Source organism: Galleria mellonella, unplaced genomic scaffold (assembly GCF_026898425.1).
Source record: "Galleria mellonella isolate WM207_F2 unplaced genomic scaffold, CSIRO_AGI_GalMel_v1 utg173, whole genome shotgun sequence".
In the NCBI taxonomy this organism is placed as follows: Eukaryota; Metazoa; Arthropoda; class Insecta; order Lepidoptera; family Pyralidae; genus Galleria; species Galleria mellonella.
Genome location: NW_026442016.1, coordinates 3,314,990 through 3,336,380, shown reverse-complemented (window position 1 = coordinate 3,336,380; position 21,391 = coordinate 3,314,990). Strand labels below are relative to the sequence as shown.

Genomic DNA, 21,391 nt, shown 5'->3' with positions numbered 1-21,391 from the left:
CGCGAAGTTAGATGCAACTAAATTGGATTTATTTTTATCGTACTGTAATGAATTACAGAAAATTTCTACCGATTTCGAGAATGCACATCTCCTCATTCTGGATTTACATGATGATTCAGAGTCCGATGATGAGGGTGTTCGTGAGAGTTTTGATGATATGTATTTTAATGTTCTAGCCTTGCAACGTACATATACTAAACCTAAGGTACGGAATGAACCGGAACAGAACAGTTCTTCACATATAAAATTACCCAAGGTCACTCTTCCCACGTACTCAGGCAATATTAAATGCTGGACAGAATACATAAATACATTCAATTCTTTAATAAACGAGAATACCTCATTAAGTAATTTGGAAAAATTTCATTATTTGAGATCGTCACTCTCAGGCGATGCTTTAGCGTTGATACGAGCCTACCCTGTAGCCGGTGAATATTATATCGACGCATATAACGCACTAGTTAATCGTTATAGGGACAAGCGTGATTTAGCGTTTACCTGTTGGCGTGAAATTTTAAATGTGGAATTTAAAATTAATAACGTAAAGGAGTTTCGTCGCTCACTAGACATGATTGATGAAAACTTAAATATATTACGACAGGTAAATTTACCCGTTCAAGAGTGGGATTTTGTTCTTATTTATCATCTATTATCGAAACTTGATACTAAGACACGTCGTGAGTTTGAGGAAAAGTATTCACATATCCAAATACCTTCTTATAAAATAGTTAGAGATTTCTTACACTCGAAATGCGAAGCACACAGTCGTGATACACACTTTACCGACTCAAATAAACCGCATTACAATCATCATGAATCGTCGAATTCTCATGTTGGTATGCATGCAAAGCGTATGAACGTTTCTCACACACTCGTTGCAACTAATGAATCCAAAGGTACTAGTGCATCATCTAGTGTTGCCAGCTCAACAAAAGGTTGTCCATATTGTGGCCAGGCTCATTCGATTGCTTCATGTAAATCATTTATCGATAAATCTATTGACGAACGCATGGCAATAGTCAATGACAAAAGATGGTGTTACAATTGTTTGAAATCTTCGCATCAATTAAAAACTTGTGCCTCTGTATTTACCTGTCAGAAATGTAAGCGTAAACATCATACTCTGTTACATAAGGACACAATAAAATCGGTCAATACTGCATCATTATTGACACATAACTCGAGTGTCAATACAACTGTGCTGCTAGCAACAGCGATTGTTACGGTAAAGGACCGTCTCGGTAACATTCAAACTTGTGCATTGTTTGACACTGGCAGTCAGAATAATTTTATTACTGAAGAAGCAGTAAATCGTTTGAATCTTAATTTAGTTTCTTCTTCTTATTCAATTAAAGGCTTGGGTGACGTGTCAGCTGCAACTAGCGGTATAGTACGCTGTGTAATTGGAAGCTTATCGGCAAATAACACTGAAGTGTCATTTGAACATGACATGCACGTCATTCCCAAGATCTGTTGTGATCAACCTATTGCAAAACTAAACACTTGTGGGTGGTCACACATCGAATCATTAAATCTAGCTGATCCTGGGTTTGATATACCCGGCTCTGTGGATTTGTTACTTGGTGCAGACGTCTTCGCGGATTCGCTCCTTACCGAACGCATTAAGGGCGGTCCATCGCAGCCACAAGCATTTAATTCAGTGTTTGGTTGGTTATTATTAGGCAAAACTTTGTTATCATGTTCATCATTGGCCGCGTTGCAATCGAATGTTGAGTCAGAACATCATGTGAAATTGGTTGAACAATTTTGGGAACTCGATAGTGTACTACAAGCTAGGTCGTATACTCCTGAAAATATTCTTTGTGAGAAAGAAGATATCGCAACCACAACTTATGGTGTTTCTTCGACTTCCTATCTCGCTTGTCGTACTATTCAGCAGGTCGCGAGAGATGGAGAGGATTCGTTCTATCTAGCAAAAGAAACCGTCACATGCGATATTTATGTTGATGATATTGTCACTGGTACCGATACTATGTTCCAAGCTCACGAGTTGAAGTCGCAGGTTATTACTTTGCTCGAATCTGGTAATTTCGAATTAAGAAAATGGGCTAGTAACAAACCAGAGTTGCTGGAAGAAATTCCACCAGAGCATTATCTTGTGGAAGCTAAATCGTTTATCGATGCACAATCTTGTACACTCACGATTCTTGGTCTTAAATGGGATCCACTGCGTGATTCGTTTGTCTTTCACGTGCAACCTCTTAACAAAGCTTGTACCAAGCGATCCATATTGAGTGAGGTTAGTCGCATATTCGACCCGTTGGGATTTCTTTCTCCAGTGACTATTCATATCAAACTCCTAATCCAACAACTTTGGATAGCTGGCGTAGCATGGGACAAAACATCACCCGACAATATTGTTCGTATGTGGACAAATTATGTACAACAATTACCATCCATTCAAAATTTAATCGTATCCCGTCGTTGTACTGTTGTTCACGCAGTATCGTATGAGCTTCACGGGTTTTGTGATAGCTCGAAGAAGGCCTATGGCTTTGTCTTTAATTTACGTGTTACAGACAATAGTGATCGTATACATACCCGTTTTGTGTGTTCCAAAGCTCACGTCGCTCCTTTGAAAAAACTAAACATACCACGTATCCTCCGAGCACTTTCATTAAAGTGGACTACATTTGTTGCCAACAGAGTCAGCCACATACAAAGTATAGTACCTATTGATCAGTGGCGACATGTTTCCACACATGACAACCCCGCAGATATTTGCTCACGAGGCCAGTTTCCTCAACAACTTGTTGACAATTTTTTATGGTGGGCGGGCCCCACATGGTTACGTAAACCACACACCGAGTGGTTATCATCTTCTGCATCTATCACTAAAATTGATGATAACATAATATCTATAAGACGAAACATCACGTTATTAGATCAACAAACCGCACCGATTAATCCAAATCTCGATCCTTTTTTAGAGGAGTTACTCAATAGCGATCTATCATTAGATGCTATTATTGATAAAATTGCCTATGCCGTCATTCGAAAATCTGATACTACAGATTCAGTGTTATCAAGCGATGAGCGATACCAATCACTTCTTATCCTCGTAAAATATGTTCAATCCTTGTCGCTTTCTATCGAAATTGAGAAAATTCGTTCTAAACAATCGTTGCCTAAATCATATCGTAAGCTCAGTCTATTCATTGATAACCAGGAGGTGCTCAGAGTGGGCGGTAGAATTTCTCGCTCTGAACTCGCATACGAACAGGTACATCCAGCATTATTACCATCTAATAATTCGTTTACATCGAAATTAATTCAATCGGTTCATTTGAACAATTGTCATTATGGTATAAATACTACACAATACTTAATATTACAACAATTTTGGATAATATCGGCTAAACGCGTCATTCGACGCTATTTATCGCAATGCATTAATTGTTTTCAAATTCAACCTAAACCGTTACAATCTTTCATGAGTGACCATCCTAAAGATCGCGTAAATCAAGTAAAACCACGACCTCTGGTAAGGCTATGTCCTTTACCAAATGAACCATTCTAGTAAATTATTCTCATTTATCATATATTTATTTATTTAATTATATATTGTCATTAACAAGTAGTGTATGTATCATATCGTTGTATTCAATTTTATCTTAAGTTATAGTATCGTTTTTGTCTTTGTTAAGAAAATTACTATCGAATTTTGGTGGGCGGAATTATGTATCGTCCCAAACGGCGCTTCAATCGATCGATTATTCGATTCATAATCGAATGTCCACACCTCGCGGATATGAAGCGACTACATTATTATTAAGTTGGAGGGCAGTTAGTGAACTTGTCCTTGCACTCGGCTTGAGATCACGTACCGTCGCGAATCAAGAGCATAACCGAACAGTGATCTAGGAGATCATCAAATTACAGATAAAATATTGTGTATTTAAAGATTTGTGTAGGCCTACCAATCAAGAATTTATAACAGCATCCAGTCAAAGGTGGAAAGCAGTGCGGCGCATGAGATTCCTTCAAGTAAGTGCACGTACCTTCTTAAATATTGTAATCGCTTCATCCTCATTATCAGAAGTAAGGACAAACGTATTTCCACCGCTTAACGGTGTCCCTACAAATGGCCTTACCTACTTTAAAAGGAAACCAACTAACCTAAACTAGCTAAATATATCCCAACCGGACTTTTGACATGCCTATTAAACTTAGTTATGCCTACGGGGGCAGATGCCCTACACGTAGATAGGGCTCCATGCTGTACGCTGCAAGTTATCTATCTAGATGTCTGATAGCGATCGGTCTCCTTCGAGCGGCGCACCGAGCGGAACGTTGGCGCCACTAATGCGATCAAGGGATCCGATTTATTGGTTGTATCTCTACATCGGCTTAGTACACCTGTACTGTTCTGTACCCAGCTCAATATAAGCTCGGAATAGCCAAGAGAACATTTATTGCATATTGCGTAACCATCGCGCTTACCAATTACTTATAGCTCTCCTATACCAATCGCTTCTAAACTCTCTACCGCATAAATTGAAACGAATTTATTTATCTACGTGCTCTTGAACTTGCGCTGACTTACGACATGATTATCAATAGCTTAACATCTAAACCGTTGTCCGTCTCATCAACCGATAGCGGTGTCATATCGCTCTCGTAAGACCTCCGCGAATCTGTTTGCGGTTTGCGAATTTCTCCGGGACCTTGAATTTACACTTGCTCGTTGGCTTTCTCGTTAAGTGAACTTTTAACTTCGCATTCGTTTCCTATCTGGGTATCTATTGGACATTATCAAATGATCGCACGTCTGTGGTTGCAGACTGCATGCTAGGCCGGAACTCTCTCCATTGCCTACCCTGTCCGATCAATATTAGTCAGACACTGACAGCAGCTGAGCTCGCTTGCACCAGCCCGCCGTCCGTCGTCCGTCGTGACACTCGGACAGTGAAAACAGAAACTCATTAGAGCTTTTAGCGACATGTATAAGAAGTATAGCGTGCCAATGTGACGTTATCTTGTAGCTATGATCTATGAAAGTGTAAACAATTGTAGGCAAAACATATCCCTCTGGAGGATATATCAAAGCAATTCCATTGAGTATTTATTTTGACTTATACAGTCTTGCGATCATTGAATTAAAAATCAAAATGATTATGCGACTTTATACTTATCTTGCGTTTGTTCATTTTTTCATATAACATAACATAGTATTACCATTTTTAACAATTCTCTAAAAATTGATGGTGAAAACCTTCAATTTGCCTGTAATTTTTTAAGTAATTGTTATGCAATGTTTTGTTAATTCTTATCGAATTTTGATAAATGTTATAATCAATACAGTATACTCTGCCATATTTATGATACTGTTCATGTCTTTCCAACAGATGGGCCATCAGCTTGTTTACTATTCTAAGTTCTATAAAAAAATCTCTTTAGGTCACAATACTAATAAATTTTGTCGTAATTGAAATATTTGTTTTTTTTTTTTTTTTGCGAAACAAAATCTCCTTGTTTTTTACAAATAAAGATCAATCTGTTCATTCGAATCAAGCGGTCGTGTGAAACAAACAAAGATACATTGATCTCTTCGTCCATGTATAGTGTGAAATACTTCCAAGTGGATTGCGGTGCATTATGGTTCTTATACCGTAAAGTTGTTCTATGGAATTAACTTTCATAACAGCAGAAACTTTCAAATGGAATATTAGAAAATGTATTGGTAATGAATATGAGGCAAAGTGAAATTATACAACTGTGGTCTAATACTTATGTATTTTTATTGTTCTTATAATAAGTAATATCGTACAACATAATACCTATTTTCAAATATTATAAAATTCATTTTATATTTACATTTTACCATTTTAGCTCTAGTGCGAGGTGTATGATAACACAATAACATTAATATTTACAATAAACACTGGGTTTATTTACAGATACATCAATATGGCTGCGAATTCAATCGCCAATTCAATACTCATAAAGAAATTAATTAATATATGTACATTAATATAGTTTTTAGATAGGCACCGAGCAATTACATAGTACAATACATTGTCATGTATTACTAATTTTAACAATAATTCTAATAACAAGGACAGTCTGTGGGCTCAAAAATATAAATAAATAAACTTAGTTTAAATGCTTAGTGATGGCCTTTTCTTTCTCACACTCTTGCTATTCTTCCCGAATATCGTGCCGATAACCTGTTGAGTAATAAATAATGTTAATAGATATTAAGTACAACATGTTTGATTTCTAACCACTAAACCGTTAATGTATATTCGATACCATTATTTTATTAATAAGAAAAAAATCGAGGGTGCAACTACTTTTTAATATTAATATTTGTTTTTTATTAGAAACATATAACGTAGAAAATTCTTGCTGTGTGCATGTTACTTAAAAATTAGTATCTAACATACGTAGATATTCTATAGACGTTACAATGGATTCATGTAAAGATTTTGTCTAACAACTCATTAGACAATATCTACTATATTTTACAGAAAATGGTGAGAAACCCCAACAAATGTATTTTTTGTGAAGAAAATATTATGACCGCTTTTTTGAGATAAAAAAGAGTATAGAATACATCATTAATGAGTTCAAGATTAAAAACCAAACACACTACTAATATTGTAATACAGAATGGATTATCTCAATATAAATAGCTATTACGTAATTCTATAATATACAAGTATTCTTAAAATGTGAATAAAATTTGACCCTTAAAAATAACATTCTAACTTCATTAGATAGAAAATCTTAAATATGTACACATTATAAAGACATAAAATTTTGTAAATTTTCAATTAAAACGTGCCTTCGAAACGGAATAGGCGGCGAGCTTCCGCCGAGGTGCTGGTAGCAGAAGCGCGAGAGCGCGCGCCTCACGCAGAAGCGCATGAAATGCGAGCGCTGCGCCCGCGCACGACTCCGCAGCGGAGACCTCATAGAACTGGCACCCGAAGCGAAGAGATAACTCCTGACCCTCCTCTGCATGGACCTCCCTTTACGAATTTTATTTGTTATAGTATTGTTTATTATCACACCAACAAAATAGCTTTGATGAGTCTAGCATGTATTTCAGGCACCCATAAGATAGGCTACGGTAAAACTTTACCATCAGATAAGTCCTTATGCTTATATGCCATTATTGTTAATGTAAAAGTTTTTAAAGATGTTTGTTTCTCAATAATACTAAAATTGAATTAAATTTGGTGGACTATGTGGAACAACGTACCTTAAAGAAAAAGGTATTTGTTGTCTATCGTAATTTACACAAAATTCTCAACAAATTACATCTAATGTAATACTGAAATAAAAACAAAATTCAGGCAAAGGAGTTCGGTGGGAAATAGGGAATTGAATACTTTATAAGATTGCTCACCTGGCGTGTTCGAGGTCACGTTTATTCCCCAAGAGGGTGACGGCCGCGCAGCCCGGGAGCCTCGTTCTTTCGAGCAGCGAGAGCAATTCAGCCGCCGCGAGGAACGATCGCCTCTCGCAGACCGAGTATACAACCGCAAATGCATCTCCCCATCGTACGTGCTCAGCCAGACAACCGCGAATCTATGAACAAATTACATAATCTATAACAAAGCAGGGATGCCCAAGATATCACGCATCGACTATCGGTCGACCGCGAAGGCAATATAAAAATAATAAAAATGAAATATGATTATTTCATATGTACTAAGCATTCGCTTCATAATTCATGCGATTAACATGAGAAAAAATTAGATACATTGAATGGTTAAATTAAAATTACTGGTACGTCTTACAAAATGTTTTATTTAACCTCTTCAAAACTAAAGATATCTACAGCACAGTCGACCGCATGAAATATTTAAGTGCAAAATGCAAATAAATCTCCCAGTTAAAAGTTTGATCACCTTGACCTATAGTTATTATCATTGGCTACAATTCTTATTACTAATTCTTTATTTTTCATTTCATAACACAAATAAAATCAACAAACGTAAACAAATTCTTAATAAAAATAAATAATCAAGGATAAAATACTTTGGCACACGATTCCTTCTAGCTACTCTGCAAAGCAATAGTGAACTGTAGGCGTAGTGATATAATTTCCCATGAACTCACATACAGAGAAAAATACACACAAAACTCGATAGAAAATATTTTAAGCATTCACCACTACGAAAAGCTAATAAGGAGGTGGTAGATAAAACATGACAGAAACGTTCTTATAATGCGTACCATATCAAGAAACACTTCTATATTTGATTCATAACTGCAAACCATCCACTTAATATTTTTAATTATTAGCTGAGACTTCGCTATGAGTATAAACTAATCCAATTAACTCCGAGTATCCCTTATAGTATCGTAAGAGGCGACTAAGGGAATTTAACAGTCGAGGGATGGACAGCCTCTTTAAACATCACCAAAGCTATTGCTATTTACCAGCACCATTGCTAACAATATATCCTGTCAGGTAAATCTCCCCGCGGTCCCCGCTGGAAACCATCGTGCTGAATTCTAAATGTACTTATCATGGGCTAATTTACCTGCCCTTTCAATCTACCTATCATCCCTCACTGATGCCTCGCTAGTGTATACCGTTAGCACAAGCGGAGTTATCATTCCATTATCATCCATTAAAAAAAAATATCACCAAATCCTAACTGCGATTGCCAACCCGTCTTCCAAGCATGGCAACTACTAGTAAAATCTAAAGGGGATAAGGAAGACCTATCAACAGTGAACAGTTGACAGCTGGAATAATAATAATAATATCTCATAGCAAAAACTTCAACAGCCAAATTAAAGTAACCAGATTTAATAAATTTCTCTATTTTCGGCTTTCGTTTTAGTATTGAATATTATAAACACTACGTGCGTTTAAAATACCACTCGTCGTCTATAATAACCCTCCACCATTAACTTAGGATTAAACAGAACATCAAAGAAAACGTCGTTTAGGCACACCTAATCCAACAAGAAAAAATAACAACAAAATAAAACTTAGTCGCCAATCAAATAAATCATGCTTTTGTTAATATTTACATTGTACGTTAGTGTCGAACACTAGAAGAAAAATCAAGCATTGCATAATATCAAGTATTAATAATAAAAACAGTTATTTAAAATGATACTCTCATATGGATACTTATGACTCATTACAATCGCCCGCGACTTTTTGAACTTTTTTAAATTTGAATAAGTTTGCTCTCTTTAATTTTGTGACAGATTTATCGATCCCGTTTAAATTCCCGTTAGAATTCTATAATGAACAGTATCTGTTCCACATTTATACAATTCCATGTTCAAATAAACAAAGGAATAAAATGTTTACGTATCCAAAATAAACACAAAATGAAATAGCTTTAAAAACTATTGTTTTAGTTTCATTATAGACAAATAATCTATGATCAATGTGGTTAATTTTTACTTTTAATTACTTGACACATTCAATTTCATAAAAGTTTATTTTATAAATATCCAGAAATAACAAAACGAAAAGCTTAGTTAGATTATTCATTATTTTCTTTAGAGTATTACCATATCGCAGTTATGTAATATAAAACGAAGATATAAGAAGAATTCATCGTTTTGATTTATTTCTATTGCCGACGTTATCTTTGACTCTAACAAATTACCGGATATCCTCAAACATTACTCATACTCATATAAGGATGGATTAGTCTCATTAGTTAGATAAAAACACATTTGAATTCTGTTTACTAAAAGAAATTTAATAAAATCTATCAATTTTATTACTCACCTTCTAAAATATAAAATATATTTAAAAACTTGAGATTAATATTCTCAGATTCATTAGTATGAGTTTTATAATAGTTAGATTGCTTAATAATTACCATTACTTAATAACATTTATCATAAGACATAACAGACTGAACCCATAAAAACATCGAAGTTCACTAACTTTATTAGCACAATAAACTTACAAAACAAGTAACGCTCTACAACGGGGCCGGTCGCTGCATCGAACGAAATTTATAAGCGATTACGCAACCAAAACATCGAGTTCATTTTATTCTTTTAGTGCCGTTATGCATTCGATTATTAAAATGTTTAGTCGGAAAACATTGTTTATACAAAGTTCATCAGCGTAGGTTTAAGTTAGTTGTGCCTGGAGGCCGAGTGTAGAACCGATCGCATCTGATAAACCTCTGCGGAGGCCATAAACTTTGTCTAATTAAATTGTACAGAGCATCAGCCGCCTACTAGCTGCGAGCCAGACGTAGATTACATCTCTATTGTTTATAAATTAAGTTTGGCTTTGTCTATAACTTCATCTACCTTTACGATGGTACATACCTACATTAAATTAAAAGAGGTTACTTCCGATTGTCAGTACAGTCGGCATAATGTTGATAGTTTTGTCACTACATAGTAAGCTAGAGATACCTGCAATTTATACTGCAATAAAATCTAAACTCTAAACATGAATATATATATATATATATATATATATATATATATATATATATATATATATATATATATATATATATATATATATATATATATATATATATATATATATAAAGTAATAGATCCCAATCTGCCATTTATAAGGTTCATTTTAATCTATCTTTATTAAATATTCTTGAAAAATTACTAATCATCATGTATAATCTGTCATAACATTGACACGCGCTTATACCCACTTTCCTACTTTTGTAGTTGAAGAGTCAAATTCAAAACACGTCTATAAGCGAATACTTAAAAGTCTTTGACATCATTTTCAAATCAAGCATTATTAATAAGTAACGTTTACTAGAAGTAACGATATATTGTTTATAAATTAGCAAAAGGTTAAACTTCATTTCTATTGCGGTGGCAGACAAGTAGAAAGAGTTTACCTGTCAACTAATTTTCACCAAACGAATACTATAAACATGCGTAAATTGTGTTTGTATCTTACCGCGCAATTAGAAGTGTCCAGTATTTCTACTTCGGATACGGCGCCGTCGAAAGCCACTCGATGTTGATAAAGAAAATCTGAAACAATACGTTTGCTGTAGAAACAGTAAGGCATAATAATTATCTACTGAAGTAGATTTATAGAAATTGCTCATTGATAGAGATGGAAATGGAAAATGAGATTAAAAAAATAAAGAACATAGAAGAGAAAAATGTTACAGTATACCTACATAATATTTATTTACTTTATAATAAGATAACAACGGAAGGATAATCTGCAATATTGACTTTTTAAATACTTATAAAGAAATGCTAAATAACTACTAAACAAAAATTGAAGGAGTAAAGAAAGAACGAGTTTTCGTTCGCTTGATCTAATAACACTTTATCTATAAATTATCTAGAACACGCAATAACCACTATTCCACGATGAATACTATAACTTGTTATGATATTGATATACATTAATATAATTGTATAATTTCTATCTAATAAAGAAAACGACTGTCATAAAAATATAAACAGAAAAATATTACGGAAAATTACGAACAAATTACTTTTCATTACAACGAATTCTGGTTCCTAACATAATAAAACCATCATTTTCATACAAAACAAAAAATATGTTTTACATGTACTGTCATGAATTTGAGAAAATTTAAAAACCAGTCCTTATCATGTAAAAAGAATCATGACAAATTCCTCTAACTAGCAAACAAATTCCAATAATATTAGCTATATTTAAATTCACGATCGGTACTTAACGTGACACGATTAGAGTGTAAATATGTGTAAACAACGCGAAGCTTTGCAATTAAAATGAATTATTTTTAGAGATAAAAAGAATTAGTTGAAAACTAAATAACTCCAGAGGTAATAATATTAAACAAAATTAAAGGGAGCATGATTTAGCCCCGCGGCGGTCTTGTAGATACATCATTTGATCGTTAACCACCATGTACGACGTGATGTTTTAATTATAAATCGATAGAAAAAATGTTAATACCTCGCGTTGCTCGAGTTAACTGGGACGAAAGATGATTCAATTAAGTATTTAAGTGCAACTCACCGCCTGTCGAACTGTACTCGCCGATGTATCGCTTCGTTAGGTAACGCACCACCACAGCTGCAACAAACAAAATAACAAGATAAAAAAAATGATAAAAACTCATAATAGTATTTCATTTCACACAGTGACATCGCCAGTGTAAAAAATTATACCAATTTACAAAATCGTAATATTTTATATTGCACAATAATAATAATGCACGGTTATTCATATAAAAATAGAAAAATGTAGGTACACTGAATTCAAGTGAAATATAATAAGTCTATTCTGGTAAAGAAAAATCGTCTAATATAATGTTCAGATTGCAATAAGCTCATCAAGGGTACTCATAAATAAAGTCGTAAGTATACTAAAAGGTTAATAACCCCAACTTTCTACCAAAGAACGATTTCTTTGATTAGTCTTTTCATGGGCGTACCTTCTGGAATTCCCATCATAAAGCTTGTATACCATACAAATAGTTATCATCAACAATGACGTGGCAAGTTGCGTGAATAACTATCGGGAGGCTACCGAACTGTGGAGAATCCTGGCCACATCAAAAGGAACAATTCTATTCAAAAGGCTGATTGCTTGCCGCTTTGGAAGTACCTACCTGGGGTACGTACTTGGCCCTTTGAAAGATGATTACAGACGATACATTGTAATGGAAAATAACAACAAAACAGAAATAATCTCTATTCGAAGCCTCTGTACTTAATGGATTTTTTTTTCGTATACGGTCATTACGTATGTCTTAATTATAATGATACTTCGATTCTATCTGAAATAGATTATAAAAAAAAAGTTTATATAATCGCGGAATAATGTCTTAAAGACTTCAACGTTTACCCTTGTGCGCATACTTCTCTAAATAAATTAATGTTTACTACCAACACATGAAAATAACGATTCACAAAAATAGTTCAACTAAAAATATTCATATTTCTTTCTCGACCTTCTCTCTAAAAGCGTATCAGAAGTTAATTTTTAGTTTTCTAATTCTACTTCATTTCGTCATCTAGAGATCCCGATGGAGCTATCAACTGACCATTTCTGTCGAAACGAGGTCCAAAACAGTTGCACAATATATTCAAGTATAGAAGTTTATGCAACTGCAGCACGCAGTGTCGCATGACAATGGACTTGGAATTTATTCCATCTGCATACTAGTTCAGAGCCTGATAGGAAATCAATTGCATGATGTATATATGAAGATTAATATACTATTACGTAAGGAACGGGATAATATTGCGTAGTGGATTATGAAGAAAGAAATACGAAGACTTCGTGGTGACCGATGTAATGATAACCTAGTTTTAGTTTTCAATAACAACAAAGTTATACTCATCCAAAAACATCTAAATTGTGCATTAAATATATTGTTACACAAAAAAAAACATGATTCAAATTATTCTACAAAAGGTATACTAAAACTGTCCAAAATATAATGATATTGACTTAAATAATAACTACATATACTATATAACATTCTGACAGTTTGATTACAAATATTACTAGATGGTCTAACCATCTGACTAATTTTTTTTTTTAATATTTTTAGTGTTGTTTTTCTAGTTTCTAATTGTGCACCTATTTAGGGTTTTTATATTTATCATATAAATATGTTCTACTAGCATCCCTGCCTAACATATTTAAAAATAGAACCTAAAGATATGTCTACAATGAAATGTTATATTTATAATATTAAGAACATGTTGTAAACATAAAAAATATTGCTCGAAACTATTCACTAGCTGTTGAATACTTTCGATCAATAAAATATGTTCAGAAAAATTATCATATGTGCATCAAAAGAACGTTGATGACCATTATAAAACATCAAACTATAAATGAGTCATTATGAAGCCTTCATGTACAGTATTACCACACACTGTAGGTACATACTGTGTGGTTTATGAAACACATGCAAAATTCCACACTCTCATTTTTTTTTCCTTTCGATTTTTTTACCGTGCGCAATCGGTATTAAATACTTTCTCTGAGGTCCGATTACTAAACGTTGACGATAAAATTTCATATGTTAATACATTATAAAATTTAAGTAATAGGTATATTAAGAACCGTGGCCTCGTATGACCGTGTGGTCCCGACATAGAATAGGCTACCCCTTCCTTTCCTGAGGGTGTCGTAAGACATGACTATGGGAAGACGAGGAATGGGCAGCAGCGTGCCTTTAAAAACATCTCTAAAGCCTAACTGCCAAGCGTGGCACCTACTGGCAAAACACCCCAAGGGGGAGGCTTGTGTTGATGATGATATTAAGAACGCAATTTTGCTCGAGTGTAGGACGACCCCCCATTAGTTGACAGAGAGTGACAAACTCAAATGTATTGCGGAGAATCAGTGGATGCATACTCAAGATCGTTCCTTATGGCTGTCTATGGGAAAGGCCTATGTTCAGCAGTACACAGATAATGGCTGATATGATAATTACTCCAGTACTTGTTTGAGATTGTCCTATGTTTATCTTGTAATTAAATCAATTTTATACGTATTTTTGATACATAAATTATATTTATTATCCCATACAAAATTGCGTAGATCAACCTGTCATCGCACCGATCGCATGACTTGAATGATATTAATAATATTAAAAAGTTTTTTTTTTTAGGATTAGATCGTAAAAGTTAAACAACATAATAATCTAAAACTTTACATTTAACGATGCATATAAGACAAATTACGATGATCAAATAACATGGCACCACGTGGGTTGATAGATGGTATGTTATCAGACAAAACAATGGATGCTGTATCGACAGGAATCTATGGGGTAATTAATAGATTATCGATCTCATCCATCAAAATGACCGACGCTGCTTTATTGACTCGGGATAATATAGTATAAAATTAACATTAACAATTATGTATTGTTAATAATATTTTATTACATAATAAAAAATTTTACATGAAGATGGACGGCTATTAAATTATAGATTAAATCTAGATTTTAATTTTACTTTTACTTACTTTGATTTTATTAATGTATATAAAAATGTAATAATTTATGAAGATCTTCGAACATTTGATTTGAATAACAATTTAATATACAGACAGATCATAAAACCACCATTATCATACTCTTTATTATTTTTTATGTGTTTGTTTAACATGGAGTTTTTACTTTAATTCACGCTAGCAAAGCTGCAAAATCCTACTATACTCATATATAAAACCAAACACAATATATAGTAGGTAGAGTTTTCTAGAACAAAAAACCAGATTCTCAAAACAACACCAGCAATCGTAAGTCGTTTGCTTTAATTATAAATATTCCCACAGGTATACATAACCGGGATAAAGTATTTAATATTAAACCGGGATCTCGTTTATGTGTATACCAAATACCCAAAGCCACGTGGTTAAATAACAATATTTACACATCTAGATAAACATTTATATTTACAATATAAATAGAACATATACAGAAATATATATAGGTCATCCAATCGATTAAAGATAATATCAGTGTAATGTCAATACTGACCACGAATTGCAAGTATGAAACGTTTTATCAAAATCGCAGCCCTCGATCATGATGAGGTCGTCGCACGAAACTGAGATGCAACGGTCGGCGGCGTGGTATCCGATTGAGACTTCACTACTCGCCGCGCCACGGTCACCGGTTTCTTGTTAACATTGCACCGCGGCAATTTCAGGACATGAGCACATTTAAAATTTTGGCTTAACGATCAACATTTCAGGTTTCTATAACAGCCACATGTCTACAGTGACGTCACTACTTTTTCTGTTTAAATTGCGAAAGTTCATTGGCCGTGCAGCAATAAGGTAATCCATTTCTGAGGAAAACAAGCGCTTGCACTGTGTGCGTTAATTGAAATGTTTTATTAACTCAAAATAATTGACATTTAACTACTTCGGTTTAAAATGAAAGACTATAGAAAGAGAGAATAATAATCACGGAGTGTTCAGGAACGTTATATTTTTAAGAGCAGCTTTAATGTGACCTGGATTTTTTAACGATAAGTTCAATGGAAGAATCCTGTAATTGCTTCAAAGAATATCGGTAACGAAACTCCTTATAACCGGTGTACATAACCAGAGCGTGTGAAGAATTACTTCCAAAAATAGCACTCTGAGCAACGGGGATGGCTAAAGAGGTGTGTACACTGGCATTAAATGATGTTAGTCGGCCTTAGATCCGTGAGCCACTCCCAGCGAATAACGTAGACAGGATCTACTTTAAAAACAATTTCGCATGTCGGAGCCGCGAGCTGCTGTAATGAATTGCAAACGCATGCGTCGCGGCTGCGGCCGGTCCGTCAACCGTCAGCCGGCCGACAATTAGGGCGGTGCAATTACAACCAGTCGACGGCGACTCGGCCGGTGGGTCAACGGCGCGATTTCCCGACGACCGACTACGACGCCTGGCGCCAACAGACGACGTTGTGTAACGTTTAAACGTCCGAGCAGCCATTAACGCCATAGTCGTCGAGGTTGTTGCTCTACAGACGTATTTACGTTATGTTGCCGATTGTAATACCTGCATGCTATTAACGTGTCTGAAATGTTTGAATCGCGATTCCGGATTCACTAAATGTGAAGGTAAGTAGTCTCGTAAGCGTGGACACTCAACGTCGGTTTGGCTTTGCACAAGCTTATAACTTGTGCAAAGCAAACAAAATACTATCTATATAGACACCATCTTTTTAGTTGTTGTTTACTTGTTCAAATAAAATATTGACTAAACTAAGAATTAAGATTCAAGCTGTATGAATTAAATCCAGACAGAAATTCCATATAATAAATATAAGTCAACATAACAATTCCTACTAGCGATCAAAGGCAAGATGATTTTGCCTGTATGTCTAAATATCTATTATTTCTTTAAAACATGTTAAAATTTACGATTGTATTGTATGAAAACAATTAAGTATGATAAAGCTAATTTGCATTTATTTTTTATTTCTCTAAGAACGACACGTTAACGGACCACGTGATAAAAACGGTAAGGTAACCGTTGGCTAAAACAACACTGCAGCCATTCAAGAAAATAATGTCAAAGACATGTAATCGCTTGAGAAAAATTACATACATACATACATATCTGTCACGCCTGTCTCCCATTAGGGTAGGCAGAAACAATGGAACGCCAAATGCTTCGATTCAAAAATTACATTCCTATGTATATATAAAATAGCCACTCCTGAAGTCTGAGACGTATCCTAAACTATACTATTAAATGCATCCACTACTTAGATTAGTCTTCGAAATAGCCCTTATTCTTACATAATCAATTTTTTTTTTCTTCTTTCATTACATAATCAATTTCATTCTTTGCAGGTTATTTTATTTAAATTGTCCAGGAGTTCCATTTCTATATATATATATATATACCATATATATATACCTACAACTACAGGAATCAAACTAGATAACAAATTCATATCTATAAATTTAACAGTAAGTATTAAAAAAAATTTCACAACACAATAGATTTGGAAATCAAAATAATATTATATTATTCAGAAAATAACATCTGCATCAACTTAAGACAAATAAGAACATGATATTCGAGAGCTTGTGAGTTCTATATTAGATCACATCATCGCTTTTCAACAGGTGAGATCGTAGTCAATCGCGGAACGTTTCAATAGTAAAAAAAATCAAATTTCTACCAAACACAACAATTGTACTCTAACAACACTTAGGTATATGGCTAATGTATTTCTTCAGTACTGTTGACTCGAATAAATATTAAATAATGTACAGCTCTGAGTGTGTTGACTTTTTCAAAAATCACTTCTCTGGAAACGTTTTGTTATTCCGAAGTTACGTAAAATACGTAATCTCAGCTTTTACTAATGGTTGGTTAAAATAATACTTTTTAAACCACTGACAGGGTAACAAGTCATACAGCCCACCTAAATATTACCTAGTAAATGGTTATTAAAGCCACAGATAAAATAAAATACTAACATAATGAACGCTTTGTGCGCACGTTATCGACTAAGTACGAGTATTGATACCTACCAATATATTCAATAAAACACGCAAGTAAAGACTAAATAAAAATTATACATAGCGTAAGTATATATACAGTATAAGTTCTTTAAAAAGATAGTAAGACGGTTTCTTAGGATTGGGAACACTCACGTGACAATCTTGGCGTTGCAGATATCCATAGGTCGGCTACGATGATTGTTTACCTCAGAAAGACCGTAAACGTACTTCCTTGTCTCTTTTAATCTACATCTTTGACACCACAGTAGTATAAAGAATAAGTCTGTGTATTATACATAAGGACAACGATTACCACCTTCTAACAAGAGGTTCATTAAAGGCAGAGGAAGAGGCCTATTTGACTGGTGCCCTAAGAAATGCGAGCAGAGCTTTTAGACAACAAGATATATTATATAATATATTTAAAAAATAGATTAGTCAGCTAAAAGTAATTATGCATCTTTAAGGGAGTAAAAGGGGTTGTTAGTAATGGGGATTACCAACTCTATTGCTAGCAATATCCCCTATCAGGTCGACGTCCTCGTGTTTCTCCCTGGAATACACCGTGACTGATTTATTGTCGAATTCGTCACGATGAGCTAACTAGGCTGTTTTATCCTCACCTATCATTCCTCACTGATGCCCTCTTCAGTGTTTATATAGCAATAACGCAGGCGAGGTTACTATTCAATTATCATCCGTTAAAAAATAATGCGCTTTTTAAGGCGTCCAGCCCCCCACGAAATATTTACATCAATGAGTGAATTATATCTTAGTTGCTAATCCAAATGGTACAGTATCTTTTATTATAACATTAATTTTCCTCATTATAATTATAAATATATTATAACAATTGTATAAAAATTTAATATAGTATCTGATCAAAAAAAAATTTAACAACCTGTGATTGTACCTCCTATTGCCTTTTAACGTAAGAATTGTACGTTATTTTTTTCTTTTTTATTATCTAGTAATTTCAATATATACATTTAAAACATAATATTTATCCGTAATTTCTTCGGTCAATTTGTTTTAATCTACTCTCCTCAGGCAGTAATGATCTAGTAGTAATTATGTTACCTATATACCAACTAACCTATATCAGTAATATAATAAAATAAGCAATTTATTTTGTAAGCCTATTTTTTAACACTAAGTTTGTTAGAATCGTTTCATTAATCATCATCGTATTCGAATTAGATTATGATTTAACTAATTATGACAAAAAACTTACCTAAATAAGTATTTATAAACTTTAGTTTAATTTACCATTTTACCAATGTGAAAATAATATTTTAATTACATGTAAATTACACTAATATGTAATATGTAAAAACTTGTAATAACACATTGTATTGTAAAATCTTTATTATATATAATTTATACTGAAATATACACATTTTAAGGATTTTTATCATTTCTCATAAATATTATTCATAAAATAAAGCAATATAATTTTCAGTAGTATCCAAAATAGAAAATAGACCAGTTCTTTTTCACTTTTTGCAATAAAAGAAATTAAATATTATAATTAAATACAACACTTTTCATCCTCAATTACATCAAAGCTGGTATTTTGTATTAATAATAAGCTTATTTTTACGGACTTGGTAGAATATAGTTTTGCGGACTTGAATTTAGTAGAAATAAGTTTCTAATTGAAAAGAAGAATTATAAGCAGAATGAGGCTAACCTATATTTTTTCTAATAAAAATTCAAATGGGTAAATTTCTTTATGTAAAACTATAATTAAAATACATTTTGTTAAAAACATGATATTATAATATGTATTTGATAATTTTTAATACCTAGCTATATAAAATAAACACGAACAAAATTATATTAGGTATAAAAAATAATGGATGAGTTTATCGGTTGCACAATTACCTACGTACCTAATACCAATTCCCCAACGTTAATTTAATAAATAGTAACAAAAGACAACATGCATATCTATTACACATTAAAATTTTAAATTTTATTTCCATAAAAGAACAATAGATTTTAAACTCTCCCGTAACTGGTCACAAAATTTAACAGCGCTTCTTTAACTGCGTGCTTCAGAAACATACGAACGCCCAAATATTTTTTTATGATGATTTTATTTTATCATTATTACCTACATAAATAACTCACTTTCTAGAAGGTAATGTTTGCAATTTAAAAATATATTAATCGTTCCTTTAATACTTTCCATATTAACTTACATTACATTATCAGACTATAAAAAAAAATTAAGTGCAATCAATGTTTATAGGAGACTACAGGGTTGATCGATAATAACATACTGACTCGATGCGTATACACCGACAACATATTAATTTTCAAATTATTTTTTATACAGTATTATACTCTACCATAGCTAAATCAAAAGCCGCTATCGTAATCATTTTTATTTTTATGGTTTTACTGTAGGTACCGGCTTTATGGTTACATAAAATAATATACGCATATAGTTTATATTACTTTCAAAAAGAAACTTATAAACGTATAAGTTTGCACCAATTAGAATTACAAATAATTACAACATATCTGGATAAGATACTTATATAAATTATATACCTACATATATAAGTAATTACTTCTTTTTAATTTAAGTATAAAAAAAGCAATAAAAACAAAAGTAATCGTAATTATTTAGAACTTTTATTGTTCCACTAGACTTATTAGGTTATTAATGTATAAATTAAAAAAAGGTAATGAACTTACAATTTTTATAAAAAAAACTTAAACTTAATTCATGCATTAGCACCAATCGGGATCACAAACTTAACGTACTACATAAATGCAACATTTATAAATTAGTAATCTGAACTAGAATTAAATTACACGCAAATATTAATTAAATAAATACTAACCAGATTTACCACTGCGTGGACTCCCAAGCACCACCACCCTTATACGGTTCACTGTCATCTTCATTTGGACAGACTTGTTTTTTCCCGATTATTGCGTCGAAATATCATTCAATCGAACATAATGTCGGACCGATGTGTTTACCACATAAATCTAATCATCACTGTGTTCACAGTTCACATGTAATAAAAATTATTTATGTTAAATATCGTAAATAATTTCGAGACAGCAAATTATCGTGGGGTGCTATATCGGAGCGCCGTCCACTCGACCATCTGCCGCTACGTTTCCCGCGCAACTGCCGGCATCTCAGAGTGAGCTCTGTTTGTATGAAGAGACGCGTGCGCAGCCTCCGACCGCATACATAATATCTACTTATCATTCTATATATAGACAATATTATAGTACACTGACCTAATCACATTATCTCTATGTTTTAAATATAAGGCTCCACTTGACATATTTTTGTGACATTACAAACTCATTTACTAAAATGCGTAAAGCTAATACACAAAAATAGATTTTAATAAATAGATTAGGTAGCGGCGTGTTTACCATTATGTTCCAGGGGGGTCTGAGTCCTAATAAAAGACA

The 21,391-nt window shown here is 33.3% G+C and overlaps 1 protein-coding gene across 1 annotated transcript; it reads right to left on the bottom strand.

Moving 5' to 3' along the window:
* Nucleotides 1–5,743: 5,743 nt before the first annotated feature.
* Nucleotides 5,744–21,143, bottom strand: LOC113515573 (ras-related and estrogen-regulated growth inhibitor-like protein). Its single transcript, XM_026899833.3, has 6 exons — nt 20,800–21,143; nt 11,975–12,031; nt 10,907–10,983; nt 7,379–7,560; nt 6,812–6,998; nt 5,744–6,191 (listed from the first exon to the last, which is right to left on the bottom strand). The coding sequence occupies exons 1-6, from the start codon at nt 20,861–20,863 to the stop codon at nt 6,123–6,125; spliced, it is 636 nt and encodes a 211-aa protein (XP_026755634.1). The 5' UTR covers nt 20,864–21,143; the 3' UTR covers nt 5,744–6,122.
* Between the last annotated feature and the right edge of the window lie 248 nt (nt 21,144–21,391).